The sequence below is a fragment of the Sceloporus undulatus genome, chromosome 5 (genome assembly GCF_019175285.1).
Source record: "Sceloporus undulatus isolate JIND9_A2432 ecotype Alabama chromosome 5, SceUnd_v1.1, whole genome shotgun sequence".
Taxonomy (NCBI): Eukaryota; Metazoa; Chordata; class Lepidosauria; order Squamata; family Phrynosomatidae; genus Sceloporus; species Sceloporus undulatus.
Genome location: NC_056526.1, coordinates 95,416,892 through 95,432,036, shown reverse-complemented (window position 1 = coordinate 95,432,036; position 15,145 = coordinate 95,416,892). Strand labels below are relative to the sequence as shown.

The 15,145-nt window shown below is 45.5% G+C and overlaps 1 protein-coding gene across 1 annotated transcript; it reads right to left on the bottom strand.

The window, feature by feature from the left end:
- Positions 1-7,192: 7,192 nt before the first annotated feature.
- On the bottom strand, positions 7,193-11,784 carry LOC121932155 (zinc finger CCCH domain-containing protein 11A-like). The gene is made up of 3 exons (XM_042470596.1): positions 11,677-11,784; positions 9,975-10,055; positions 7,193-7,472 (listed from the first exon to the last, which is right to left on the bottom strand). Exons 1-3 carry the CDS (start codon positions 11,762-11,764, stop codon positions 7,354-7,356), a joined length of 288 nt encoding a protein of 95 aa, XP_042326530.1. The 5' UTR covers positions 11,765-11,784; the 3' UTR covers positions 7,193-7,353.
- Positions 11,785-15,145: the final 3,361 nt, after the last annotated feature.

The window sequence follows — 15,145 nt, the reverse complement described above, 5'->3', positions numbered from 1 at the left end:
CATTTTATTTAACGGAAGGAGGGGTCCGGACCCCAAGAAACCCCCCCCCCCCTACGTCCCTGCTTTAGGAGTTTATCACATGTACTTTTTAACCCAGTCCGGGCACAGGACGAGTTTGGGCTGAAACAGGGGAAAACAGATTTTATTGCACAGAAAAGTGCTTCTGTGCTGCTGTCTAACCATCACCTGTCCCCCAACTGTGCTTCTCCTGGTGATTTTGCTTCCATGGAAGCTTTCGGTAACACCAAAATTGGCTGGCAGAACATGGCTGGGAGACAGGTGATGGTCAGGCGGTAGCACAGCAGCAATTTTGTGTGTGATACAACCTGTTTCCCCCCATTCCAGCCTGATCCCATCCTGTGCCCGGATCAGGATGAAAAGTGCATGCAATGAACTCTTTAGATAGCTTGCATTAATGCTAACCTGTTGTCTCAATACTACAGAAAATATTTTGGTGCTTACACCAAGATCTGTTGGTGCACTGGAGCCAAGCTGTCTATCAGAGATCCAGTGGTGACTACTTTAGGGACAATTAATGATTTGGATTAGATTGTTTTGAAGGACCTTTAGACAAGTGAAAAGAGCAAAATGGAGATACATGCCATTTTGGAAGGACTGGTGCTGGAAGACGAAATGAATTGTTTGGGTAATTTAATTTAGATAATGTATTAAGATAATGTATCTAACTGGCTTTTAAATGGTGGTAGAATCAAAGGTGAAGTTCATATTGGCTGAACCCATTCCCCCCCAAAAAGATATAGCTTTTACTCTGTTTTCAAATGATCCATGCTAAGGGGCATTTGCCCCGGAACAGGTGTGCAAAACTTAAATTTGCTTGTGAGAAGGCCATGAGGGGACTGCCTCACTATCCCAGTCTCCTTGCTGGCATTTTGTTGATGAACTGTAAGGCACTTTCCTTATCAGTGTAATATTTAGGAAGCATGTTCCAAGAAACTCTAAATCAGAGCTCCAAGGCAGGTCCCAATAGGCTCAACACTTTTCTTAACTCATATTCCACACTCTCCTGCAAAAAGGAAAAAGAAAGAAAGAAAAATGCCTCCCAATACCTTCTAGGGCAACGGTCCCCAAACTGTGCTCTTTAGCCGATTTTGGATTTCAGCTCCCAGAATCCCAGACTATTGACCAACATGGCTGAGGTTTCTGGGAGCTGAAGTCCAAAATCTCTTAAATGGTATAGTTTGGAGACCACTGCTCTAAGGAGTAGGGAGTCATTTTCACCATATTTTCCAAGCCTTCCTAGGCCATTTTAGGTTTTTCCTAGGTCTAAATGGGTGGCTGGGTGCAAAATGTGGTGGAAGTGTACCCTCTACCCCCAATGGACATTTAAAAAAAATTAATCCCATGCTTGCTAAAGAATCGGAATTGGAAGGGGCCCTAGAGTCCAACTTCTCATTCAGCGCAGGAGCTCTAGCAAAGATATCCCCAGCAGGTAGCTCTCCAGTCTCTTTGAGGAGATTTCCACAGGAAGAGATTCCTTCATGGTAGGTCTTCTGTTCCAATGCTGGCATAACAGGACATGAGCGATAGGTCCAACTAACTGCCAATAGCCGGGAAAGGGATACCCATTACTGACCATCTTAACTGGAGATAAGACACCATCCCATCACCAACCGCATGTTTTCCTTCCAGATAAATCCACTTCATTTCTTTCATCTGAACTGTACATATGGGGAGGAATTTAGGGAGGGAAACGGCCATCTCTTGCTATATGACCTATCAAATGGGGGGACTCTTTTTTATTTAGTTCTAGTGTAAAGATTACATTGCCTCAGTGGTCATTTTTCTACTTTAAATACTTGTTTTGCAAGTATTTAAACAAGCACCATGTATGTCAGGTGCTTGCATAAATATTTATGAAAGATTTGGGGGAGGGAACACTGATTTTTTTTATGTTTAATAATTTTTTTAATTACCTCAAAACTTGTTTTGGAAGAAAATACAACTGTCACTCCCCAAAAATCTGTAACTGACAAGTTGTGGTGAGGGGTCTGGCCTACATTTTAGTACATTTATTTTCTTGCTTGTGTCTAGCTTCCTGGGGGGGGGGGGGGGGGGGGAATAATTATATAAATATTATGCAAAAATATATACTTTTCTTTAAATCAGAAACAGATATTTTCAAATCAGCCATATGTATTTTGTTTAAAGGAAACTAAGCTGTCAGTTATGTAACTGCTGTGGAATGTAGTCACATGGCTGGCAGTTGAAACTGTCAAAGTCAAAGTCCAGTCAGCTTCCTTTCTCTGAACAGCCATCTTTGTACTAAAGTCAATTGTGTTATACAGAAATGTTTTTTATATAAATTATGTTGACATGGCTGGTTTGCTTAAAGCATAAGTGTTTCTTGTGCATACATTTTTTAATCTAAATTAGAGTTGGGAAGGGGTTTTTTTTCCGTTTCCGTTTCAGTGATAAAAAAAAAACACCTTCCGCAGTCGACTGGCTTAAATGATTAAGGAACCATCACATGTTTGGCCAAAATAAGAGTGTTTTTGATAAAAGACATAAAACCCCAATCTGTAGATTCTTGTATGCGCATGTATGCCAAACAGATGGCCAGCATTTTATGGTTGCATGAGTGGAACTGATCACCTGTTTCATGGCTAGAGAGGAAAAGTGAATCCCCCTCTCCTCGCCAGATAGCAGTGTGAAAGGATAGACTACACACACCATTTGTTGGGGAAAAGACAACCCCAAATCTAGCATGTACTCCCCACCCCCAGTAGACCAAAGGTGGAGTTTGGTTGCCCCATGCAGCATGCTTTTGTGTGCATCTGGATAACATCCAAGTAAGGTGATCCACATAAAAGAGCACATGTTTGTGGCCTACCTTGGCTAAATGGGGATAGATTGCAATTTCTGTGAAACGTACCATAAGTGATGGAATTATCTTTGCAGCCAACAAGTGTGAACATGGCAGGGCGGGGGCGGGTGGGAACAATTCGTGCCATGCCAGACAGGAAATGACTTCATATCCTGTGATGTGTGTTACTTTGTTGTTGTTTTTATAAAAAAAGCACCCTGGACATAATTTTGCATCCAGTTCTTAATAGGACTTAGTAGGAATTTATTTTTTTGTTGTTGTTAAATTGGTACCAAAGACATTACCTGATTTCCTGTGTGTCATGGAGAATATCCATTTTTTAGAAGCTAGACTTGTTTAATTGGTTCTTTTTATTGAGTTGCACAGGGATTTGATTTAATTTTTCAAAAATTTTGTGCAATAAGTTTGAAGACGCTATTATTTTTATGAAAAAGGAACAAGTCCAGAAGGAAAATAAATCTAATTGTAATTTTAGCCATGGGCAAATAGGAACCAAATATATATACATCAATCACAAATGTTTAAATAACCATAGGCATTTCTGCATGTTTCACATACCTCTTGGAGAGCAATACATACCACTATTGTCAATGGGTTCAGTCTTGAGTCCACTGAAGACCTCTTTCAATGGCCCATGTATTAAGGAAAAGAAATAGAGGATCTGTGTCTGATCCATTGCATTCTTCCCAGGTTTGCCTAGTTCAGTGTTTATTTTCTAGTCCTCTTTGCCTTTTCATGGGATTGAGGCAAACAGTTGCAATGGCTGCAAGTCTAATAAAGAGGAGGGTATGTTGATTGTGACTTCCACATATGCCCTGGAAGTCTTTCATTAATAACTTTCTGCTCTTCCCATCTACTCAGGAGGTCACATCTCAAGGTCTCTTCTTCCTCAGGAGAGCATCTTGATGAAAGGTCAAACTATCTCCACCAACAAAGACAGAATCCCTCTTTAGGACAGCTTCACTTTTGCAGTCACTAACAATGTAGCTTGTGCTCCTGCTCACTGTATCCACACTCTTTGGGTTGTGCTTTGTGGTGATAATACTCCTACTAGCCAAATACAAATGAGCCCTATTTGCAAATTCATCTCCTCTTTAGAGAACCCATGGCTAATACTACTTCTTTGGGGGTTTTTCCTGCCCATAAATAAATATATATACAGTATTAAAATAAATATTTGTGTGTATATTTATATAAATTTAAAAGCTTTTAAAAAAATGCATGCATATAAAAATTTTTTCCCCTTTTTGCAGTAACTAGTATAATACACTCTGGTATTTTTGTATTAAAAAAAGAAAAAAAGACATTTACCCACTGGTGGCGCAGTGGGTAAATGCCTGTACTGCAGCCATTCACTCAAAACCACAAGGTTGCGAGTTCAAGACCAGCAAAAGGGCCCAAGCTCGACTCAGGCTTGCATCCTTCCGAGGTCGCTAAAATGAGTACCCAGACTGTTGGGGGGCAAATTAGCTTACTTGCTAATTAGCTTACTTGCTGTTCACCGCTATGACCTTTGGAATAGCGGTATATAAATAAAACAAATTATTATTATTATTATTATTATTAATTAAAACAAAAGGATGAATATTATGTGGTATGCATGACATTTTAAAAATGGTGATTTCAAAGCAATATGTACCCCTGGTGTGTTTGCCATATTCTAGAGTCCAGCTTAAAGTGCACCTGATCTGTAATTGCATTTTGATATTATTTAATCTATGTGTACAATGTTTCGCATGTATTTATATGGGTCTTGGAAAGATTTCTTTTGTTTGGGGAAGGGATAAGAAGAGAGGTAGGGTTGGAATAAATACAATGAGCCTCTTCCCAAACATTTGAAACTCCAAGCATAGATAATACTCTGAATGGAAACAGGAGGGGGAAATCAAAATGAATTTTTTAAAGGTGCAACAATAGGGGGAAAGGATACTGTTTTGAACTAATAAAGCTTTTTTAAAATTTTGCTGTTAAGCAGAAACAGTGCGCGAGTGCGTTGAGAGAATAAACTGTGCCCGCTTGTAATTGTGATGTCTTCAATATGTGTCCCACCAGTCTTATGAAGTCACTGATCATCTACTGATGCTGAGATATAGGATACTCTAAAGGAATGTAAAGGTTTAGCTTGGAACCAAATCATAGTGTGAAATCTGTTTTCAACATTCAGTGTGGATAGGTGGACGAAAACCTATGTCCCACTTCTGCCAGCTTTGCACAAGGCCCAAAAAGAGCTACCAAATACTAGCCAAAGGCAAATGCTTTCATAGAGGATAGGCAGCAAACTGTTCATATTGAAAATTAAAAGAATTTTAAAATCACTGACCAGCAGAAGTAGAAAAATAACACGTCCTTTCTCTCTGAAAATAAACCATGCATTGGTTTTTATTTCTAACCTTTTAAATTATTTCCTCAAAAGCCCAGTGGTTAAGATTGTGCAGTTTAGTTATCACCACAAATTTTTGATTTCAGTAGGTGAACAAAGTATAATACTGACTGCTCAAGGCTAGTTCATGTAGTCTCATATGAACACTGGTTTCAGAGGCTGAGCATGGCTCTCTCTCTGACAGCGCCAGAAGTAGACATGTGCATTTACCACATTATGGCCAGCATTTCTGCCTGTGCAGTTCTGCATTTCCATTACTGCCACAAAAGCCTTCCTCCTAGAGGACCAGCCCTCCCTTCAGCCGCCACCTGGGAGAGAGAGGCGGGCGAGCTCCAACTGCCTTCCTCGAAGAGGACCAGCCCTCCCTTCAGCTGCCACCTGGGAGGAGGCAGCGAGAGCTCCAACTGCCTTCTCGAAGAGGACCAGCCCTCCCTTCAGCGCCACCTGGGGAGAGAGAGGCGGGCGAGCTCCAACTGCCTTCCTCGTAGAGGACCAGCCCTCCCTTCAGCCGCCATCTGGGGGAGAGAGAGGCGGGTGAGCTCCAACTGCCTTCCTCGAAGAGGACCAGCCCTCCCTTCAGCCGCCACCTGGGAGAGAGAGGCAGGCGAGCTCCAACTGCCTTCCTCGAAGAGGACCAGCCCTCCCTTCAGCCGCCACCTGGGAGAGAGAGGCAGGCGAGCTCCACCAGTCCTGCCTGGAAGAAGCAGAGCCCTCCCTCTGGTCCATCTGCCTTGGTCCAGGCCTCAGAGGGAGAGAAGAATGCTGGACCTAATATTCTAAAACAAAGGGAACAAGAGAAAGAACCTGTAAAACAATACATGGTGGATTGGACATGGCACTTTGGAAGAACAATTCCGTTAGAAGCTTGGGAAATGGCATGGAAGAGAACAAATGCTTTTACAAGATGTTTAGAATATAAAGAAAATTTTGTTAAGGTTAGCCATAGGTGGTATTATACCCCGGCAAGGCTTAAAAAGATGCTTAAGCTTGACAATGATAAATGCTGGAGATGTCAAAAAGAAAAAGGGTCCATGGTACATATGTGGTGGTGTTGTGAAAAAGTTAAACCCTTTTGGGACAATGTACATACCATAATTCAACAAGTCTTCAATATTAGTTATAAAAAAAAACCCCGAAATATATTTACTTAACATGACACATTTTATTAATAGGGAAGATGAAAAAAACATTGGAAAATAATATCATATTTAATAACATTAGCAAGGTTAACTATTGCTAAACACTGGAAAGATACAGATGAAATACAAATTGAGGAATGGTTATTAAAGCTAAATAACGTTAAACAACTTCACTTGATATCATACGGAATCCAAGAGGAAAGAAAAGAAAAAATGCAAATGGAATGGGGGGAAATTAATGCTGTTTTTGCAAAAAAGATGGGGTTTGGAGGATAGACTGGTCGAATGGTTACTATAAACATTGGGATGTGAAAATATAAGTATCTAAAAAACATGGAAAAAGCAGTATTTGTGACCAGTGAGAGTAAGAAATCTTCTCTTTCTTTGTTTCCAATTTTTTTTTTTACAAAGTTGCAACTGCTAAAACATGTTGGGAGAATGTTTAAAATTAATGCAACACACTGTTTTTTCTCCTCTCTTTTATGTAATTACAAATGTATAAGGATCTTGGAGGTTGCATATGAATTGAAGCAAGGTTGTATGAACAGTTTGAGTAATATATAAAGAAGACTTAAAAAGCCAGGAGGTGAATGGTACAAATATGTAGTTAAAATAATAGTATGAATATGTTAGAAATGCGTGAACAAATTGTTTACATGTATGAATAAGTTTGTATTGATTTTGGAAAATTTAAATTCAATAAAATTATTTATTTTAAAAAAACAATAAATATTAATACATATCTCAATACATAGCAATAGCATTAACAATACATATCTCAAAACAGCACAAAACAATAAAAATACATCAATTCACAACACGCTAGCCGGGGCACAACTCAGTGCCTGCTCCCCTGACAGGACAAAATGACTGCTTAACTGCACACTAAATTTAAATAATTTACCTTTAACTCTTTGTTCCACAGATTGGGATAAAACACTTCATTCTAATCGCAACCTCTTTGCTCGGATCCCATCAGTTTTCTCTTTCTAAGTAGACGGTTTTTCCCTATTTTCACAGGAGATGCAGGATTTGCTGTCACGAGGGCTTTTGCTTCTCCCATTTCTTCCCGAGCAGATGCAACAACCACTTGCTCCTGCTGTGTTTTCTTGTGGATGGGAGGGGGGGAGGAGAAAGAGGTAAAGAGTGGAGAGAGTGGCTTGTCTACACATGGCGTTAGCCCAATCTACTGCTGGCCTCAGTCCTGCCCACAGTCAATGAGTACTTCATGACAGACTACATCCAAAGCAATGCAACTGTTGCCATAAAAAGGCTGCCTAGACTTGCAGTAGAGACTCAGTAAAAGAAAACAGGCCTAACAAACATCAAGAGCACAGAAAAAAAAATCCAACTTGAAGCATTAAACATGGAGGGAGATCCTTTATACTCTCAAATGGAAAAGCCTCAGTCTTCTCAGAAAAGGCAACCTGAGGATAATGGAGCAGAGGACAGAATAGGGGAATTTCAGCACAGAATAAGTAAAGAGATAGTAGAGGAACACCTTGTTAATCTAAATGAATTTAAGTCTCCGGGACCAGATGAACTACATCCAAGGGTACTAAAAGAACTGGCAAATGTAATATCAGAGCCATTAACAATCATATTTGAAAACTCCTGGAAAACAGGAGAAATCTCAGCAGACTGGAGGAGGGCAAATGTTGTCCCCATCTTCAAAAAGAGGATCTCAACAATTATCGTCCAGTTAGTCTGACATCAATACCAGGAAAGATTCTGGAGCAGATCATTAAACAGAGAGTCTGTGAACATTTAGAAGGCAATGCCATAATCACAAAAAGTCAACACGAGTTTCAGAGAAACAAGTCATGCCAGACAAATCTGATCTCTTTCTTTGATAAAATTACCAGCTTGGTAGATGAAGGGAATGCTGTGGATATAGTATATCTTAATCTCAGTAAGGCCTTTGACAAGGTTTCCCAAGATATTCTTGTAAAATGTGGGCTAGACAAAGTAACTGTTAAATGGATCTGTAATTGGTTGAATGGCCGAACCCAAAGGGTGCTCAACAACGGCTCTTTTTCAGCCTGGAGAGAAGTGACCAGTGAGGTCCCATAGGGCTCTGTCCTGGGCCCAGTGTTATCCAACATCTTTATCAATGACCTGGATGACAGAATTGGGAGCATACTTCTCAAATTTGCAGATGACACCAAATTAGCAGGAATAGCTAATACTCCAGAGGACAGGATCAAGATTCAAAATGACCTGAATAGACTAGAAAGCTGGGCCAAAGCGATCAAAATGAAATTCAACGCAGAGAAATGTAAGGTACTGCACTTAGGGCAGAAAAATGAAATGCACAGATATAGGATGGGGGACACCTGGCTGAATGAAACTACATGTGAAAGGGATCTGGGAGTCCAAGTAGACCACAAGTTGAACATGAGTCAACAGTGCGATGCGGCAGCTAAAAAGGCCAATGCAATTTTAGGCTGCATCAATAAAAGTATAGTGTCTAGATCAAGAGAAGTAATAGTGCCACTGTATTCTGCTCTGGTCAGGCCCCACCTGGAATATTGTGTCCAGTTCTGGGCACCACAGTTCAAAAAGGACATTGAGAAACTGGAGCGTGTCCAAAGGAGGGCGACTAAAATGGTGAAAGGTCTGGAAACCTTGCCCTATGAGGAACGACTCAGGGAGCTGGGGATGTTTAGCCTGGAGAAGAGAAGGTGAAGAGGTGATATGATAGCCCTGTTTAAATATTTGAAAGGATGTCATATTGAGGAGGGAGCAAGCTTGTTTTCTGTTGCTCCAGAGAACAGGACCCAGAACAATGGATGCAAGCTACAGGAAAAGAGATTCCACCTCAACATTAGGAAGAACTTCCTGACAGTAAGGGCTGTTCGACAGAGGAACACACTCCCTCAGAGTGTAGTGGATTCTCCTTCCTTGGAGGTCTTAAAGCAGAGGCTGGATGGCCATCTGTTGGGGATGCTTTGATTTGGACTTCCTGCATGGCAGGGGGTTGGACTGGATGGCCTGTGCGGTCTCTTCCAACTCTATGATTCTATGATTCTATGATTCTAATCTGTCATTATACCAGTACACCAGCAGTTCATTACTGTGACACTAATAATAGCCTTCTTATGAACAAAGCAACATACTCTCATAACTACCAAAAGAATCAAGCTTTTCAAACAAGGCCTCATTAAGTATCCTCCAAACTACTAGAGCAGGGGTAGGCAACCTGCGGCCCACGGGCCGGATGCGGCCCGGCGAGGCCTTGGGACCGGCCCCAGCCCGGTCCTGCCGCCGATTGCCGCCGGGGCCTTTGGCGTCTCACACGAGGGGCATGGTGGGGCAATTGTCTATAGAAGCCTCAGAAACATGCATTTATCTTAACATTTTTTAAAAAATCAGCAATTTTTTTTGCGTGTCCTCCATTTTTTATAAAAAAAGTGCCCTCCATTTGAAAATTTTGTCCTACATTTGTCCCGGTTTATTTATTTATTTATTTATTTTTAAAAAAATTATTTAATTATTTATTTTTTGGCTTCGGCCCCCCAGTTGTCTGAGGGACAGCAACCCGGCCCCCGGCTCAAAAGGGTTGCCTACCCCTGTACTAGAGACACAGTGAGGAAAAATGTGAACTTACCAGCTTGCTGCGTTGATTTTTCTTTCATTTTCTTTGATTTGATCTCCTCAAGGCTTTTGATCCCAAAATTCAAACCACCATCTGAAAAATATAGAAATTGAACTGATAAATGTGAGATCAGAGGTCACAAACTTTATGGTTCATTTCAAACATTATATGGGTGGGGGAAACCCAAGCATAAAGCTAGTTATGAGATACTGACCTCTCTTCACTTTAGCAGTGCAACCCAGAATAAACTAGTTTGCTCCCACTTTCCACAAAAAAACCCCAGTGAATGCAGGAATTAGTGAGTGCTGGGGAGGGGACGCCCAACCTCAGGCAACAGTGCACCACTGCAAGCTACCTCCCTGCCCTTCCTCACCTTCTTGTGTCTAACTCCTGGCAAAAGGCTTCTTGGAAGGGAGGAAGGAAGAACAAAGCATGGCAGCCCTGCCCACCACCCTCAACACCCTCACCTACCTTGGTTACCCCCTCCTCTGCCTCTTGACAGTTTCTTCTGCTGAGTCTGGCCTCCTTACTTTCTGGCCAAAGGTGCCACCCCCTTCAGGAGACCAGCAGGAGGCAGAGGAGGCAATCACCAAGGCATGAGTGGTGAGGGCAACGACGGTGGCGGGCAGAGCAGTCATTATCTTTCCTTCCACGGAGCCCTCTGCTGGGAGTGGGATTCAAAATGTCACCGCCAGTAGAGAGCAAGGAGGAGCAGGGATGTAGCTTCCAGGGCACACTGTCGCCCAGACAGGAGAACAGAGGTCGGGCCTCCCTCTCTCTGGACTCACTACTGCCCTCCCATCAACCACTGGAAGTCCTACATTGGCTGCTCTCCATACAGCCAACCCACCCATCCCTTTGTCTCCAATGGCGGCACACCCTCATGCATGTGCCGCCACTGGGAAGAAGGAAACGTGGGCATTTGCAGATTTTGATATCTGTGGCAGGGGAGGCGGTCTGAAAGGGATCCCACGTGGATACCTAGGGCCAGCTGTATGGCCTTCTGGTTTAATATACCAGAATGCCTGATTTACAGCTCTTGATTTTTAAGTTTCATTCATAAGAACTTCAGTTAAATTTAATTTATGGCCCTGTCCAGATGGGCCTATAGGGCATCCTCATCACGTGCTAGGGGTTGGCCGAGGGCGCACCGCCCATACGTGCCTCACCCCTAGCATGTGACGAGGATGTCAAAATGGCAGCACCCTGTACACATGGGTGCTGCCATTTTGATGCGACGGACGCTTAGCGTCCGCACGTCACGCCCCCATAATGACATTGCAAGTGCACCATTGTCACACTGCGGCATCATCATGGCACCACAGAAAGAACCCACTTTTTGCAGGTTCTTTTTGCTGCACGAGGGAGCTGCGCAGTTTGTCCACTGCAGCTTCCTTGCGCAGCAAAACAAGGCGCAGGTAGACCGCCCCTTTTGGGCAGTCTGTACCCCACCTAACTTAAATTTTGTACTCAGATGAACAAGCAACAAAATCCAGTGTTGGCTCTCTGGAGGACCAACTCCTCCAATTTTTATTTGTTAAAAGAATATACTGGTTCATGTGAGGGCCTCCACTAAAACAAGAGGTTCTCCTTTTTAGACATTTACTTTTAACTTGAAAAAGCCCAGTACCAAAAGGGTTTGAACAAAAAAACAAGGTTAATGCTTTGTTAAAGGACCATTCAGATTTTTTCTCTCAATTACATTAGTTCTTACCTTTATCTTGCTTTGTGCTAACCACAGATTTTCCAGTAGAAACTACTCGCAATCTATTAGAGACCTCTGAAGATTGCTGAACAGGCATTTTAGATTCATCACCTTCTTCAGACGACTGATCTGAAAGAAGCAAAATTGTTTGTTTGATCCTATCTGTTCATTCAGAAGCAAGGTCCATTTATTCAGGGGAATATAATCCCAAGTATGCATACTCTAGTTAAACAGATCTGCATACACAGACATATGGATGTTTGCTGAATCATGACATAATTTTAAAAGGAAACAAGTATTTTAAAGTATCTATAATCTGACATTAATAACAGCCTTTCTGTTTAAGGATAATTTACCCACAATGGTCCATGCACTGGTAACTTACTCATTAAACTACTGCAATGCAAGGGCTGCCCTAGAAGATGCAGCAGCTAGTACAAAATGCAACAGGTAGACTGCTAACTGGAACACTAATCAGAAACTACATCATATTGTTTTTGAAGAAACGGCATTGGTTGCCAGTACACTTCTACTCTGAATTCACGACGCAGCCTGAGAAGTGATGTCTGTTTCAGCAGTCTTTCTGTGTTCCAGTGGTGGGGGAAATACCTTGTGGGATATGGAAGAAACCTTCTCTACTGTGGCATCCTGGTAATGGAACGCCTATCACTTATAATGATGCCTAAACTGGTGTCAGTCAAGCACCAAATGAAAACATCACTTTTTAAATTAAAGCCTGGGGGGGCTTAACTGATATTCATATGAGCCTTATGATTTAAATTATTTTAAATGGTTAACAAGTTTTGAATTGTCTTAAGTATTAATAATAATAATAATAATAATAATAATAATAATAATAATAAATTTTATTTATAGACCGCTATTCCGCAATGATCATAGCGGTGTACAGTAAAATTGCAATACAATACAAAAAATTGCAAGGCCTCTCTCCCCCTCAAGATGGTGGTTGGAGGAGGGCTCTTTGTCTTCCAGGCCTGGCCTCTCTCCCCCTCAAGATGGTGGTTGGAGGAGGGCTCTTTGTCTTCCAGCCAGGCCTCTCTCCCCCTCAGAGGTGTGTTGAGGAGGGCTCTTTGTCTTCCAGGCAGGCCTCTCTCCCCCTCAAGATGCGGCTGAGGAGGGCTCTTTGTCTTCCGAGGCCAGGCCTCTCTCCCCTCAGATGGCGGCGGGAGGAGGGCTCTTTGTCTTCCAGGCCAGTCTCTCTCCCCCTCAAGATGGTGGCTGGAGGAGGGCTCCTTTGTCTTCCAGGCCAGGCCTCTCCCCCCTCAAGATGGTGGTTGGAGGAGGGCTCTTTGCTTCCAGGCCAGGCCTCTCTCCCCCTCAAGATGGCGGCTGGAGGAGGGCTTTTGTCTCCAGGCCAGGCCTCTCCCCCCTCAAGATGGCGACTGGAGGAGGGCTCTTTGTCGTCCAGGCCAGGCCTCTCTCCCCTCAAATGGCGGCTGAGGAGGGCTCTTTGTCTTCCAGGCCAGGCCTCTCCCCCCCTCAAGATGGCGCGGGAGGAGGCCTGTGTCTTCCAGGCCAGGCCTCTCCCCCCCTCAAGATGGCGCGGGAGGAGGGCTCGCTTTGTCTTCCAGGCCAGGCCTCTCCCCCCCTCAAGATGGCGCTGGAGGAGGCTCTTTGTCTTCCAGGCCTGGCCTCCCCCCCCTCCAAGATGCGGGAGGAGGGCTCTTTGTCTTCCAGGCCGGCCTCTCCCCCCCTCAAGATGGCGGCTGGAGGAAGGGCCTTTGTCTTCCAGGCCAGGCCTCTCCCCCCCTCAAGATGGGGGTGGAGGAGGGCTCTTGTCTTCCAGGCTGGCCTCTCTCCCCCTCAAGATGGGGTGGAGGAGGGCTCTTGTCTTCCAGGCCTGGCCTCTCTCCCCCCAAGTAGTGGCTGGAGGAGGGCTCTTTGTCTTCCAGGCCTGGCCTCCTCCCCCCCCTCAAGATGGCGGCTGGAGGAGGGCTCTTGTCTTCCAGTCCAGGCCTCTCTCCCTCAAGATGGCGGCTGGAGGAGGGCTCTTTGCTTCCAGGCCAGGCCTCTCCCCCCTCAAGATGGGCGGCTGGAGGAGGGCTCTTTGTCTCCAGGCCAGCGCCTCTCCCCCCTCAAGAGGCGGCGGGAGGAGGGCTCTTTGTCTTCCAGGCCAGGCCCTCCCCCCCCAAGATGGCGGCGGGAGGAGGGCTCTTTGTCTTCCAGGCCAGGCTCTCCCCCCCTCAAGATGGCGGGCGGGAGGAGGCTCTTGTCTTCCAGGCCAGCCTCTCTCCCCCTCAAGATGGCGGCTGGAGGAGGGCTCTTTGTCTTCCAGGCCAGGCCTCTCTCCCCCCAAGATGGCGGCTGGAGGAGGGCTCTTGTTCTTCCTGGCCAGGCCTCTCTCCCCCCAAAGATGGCGGGGAGAGGGCTTTTCTTCCAGGCCAGCCTCTCCCCCCTCAAGATGGCGGCGGGAGGAGGCTCTTTGTCTTCCAGGCCAGGCCTCTCTCCCCTCAAGAGGCGGGGCGGGAGGAGGGCTCTTTGTCTTCCAGGCCAGGCTCTCCCCCCCAAGATGGCGGCGGGGAGGAGGGCTCTTTGTCTTCCAGGCCAGCCTCTCCCCCCCCAGATGGCGGCGGAGAGAGGGCTCTTTGTCTTCCAGGCCAGGCCTCTCCCCCCCTCAAGATGGGCGGCGGGAGGAGGGCTCTTTGTCTTCCAGCCAGGCCTCCCCCCCTCAAGATGGCGGCGGGAGGAGGGCTCTTGTCTTCCAGGCCAGGCCTCTCCCCCCCTCAAGATGGCGGCTGGAGGGGGCTCTTGTCTTCCAGGCCGGCCTCTCCCCCCCTCAAGATGGCGGCTGGAGGAGGGCTCCTTGTCTTCCAGGCCAGGCCTCTCCCCCCTCAAGATGGCGGTTGGAGGAGGGCTCTTTGCTCCGGCCTGGCCTCTCCCCCCTCAAGATGGGGCTGGAGGAGGGCTCTTGTCTTCCAGGCCTGGCCTCTCTCCCCTCAAGTGGCGGCTGGACGAGGGCTCTTTGTCTTCCAGGCCAGGCCTCTTCCCCCCAAGATGGTGGTTGAGGAGGGCTCTTTGTCTTCAGGCCAGGCCTCTCTCCCCCTCAAGATGGCGGTTGGAGGAGGGCTCTATGTCTTCAGGCCAGGCCTCTCTCCCCCTCAAGATGGCGGCTGGAGGAGGGCTCTTGTCTTCCAGGCCTGGCCCTCTCCCCCTCAAGATGGCGGTGGAGGAGGGCTCTTTGTCTTCCAGGCCAGGCCTCTCCCCCCTCAAGATGGGGTTGGAGGAGGGCTCTTGGCTTCCAGGCCAGGCCTCTCTCCCCCTCAAGATGGTTGTTGGAGCAGGGCTCTTTGTCTTCCAGGCCAGGCCTCTCTCCCCCTCAAGATGGTGGCTGGAGGAGGGCTCTTTGTCTTCCAGGCCTGGCCTCTCTCCCCCTCAAGATATATGGATGCAAGCTGCAGGAAAAGAGATTCCACCTCAACATTAGGAGGAACTTCCTGACAGTAAGGGCTGTTCGACA

Bases quoted from the DNA above. Each gene is read 5' to 3' on its own strand.
- LOC121932155 (XM_042470596.1), bottom strand. From the start codon at position 11,764: ATGCCTGTTCAGCAATCTTCAGAGGTCTCTAATAGATTGCGAGTAGTT. The intron at 10,056-11,676 runs GTAAGAACTAAT...TATATTTTTCAG, and splicing joins TAGCACAAAGCAAGATAAAG to ATGGTGGTTTGAATTTTGGG. The intron at 7,473-9,974 runs GTAAGTTCACAT...CCCATCCACAAG, and splicing joins AAAATCAACGCAGCAAGCTG to AAAACACAGCAGGAGCAAGT.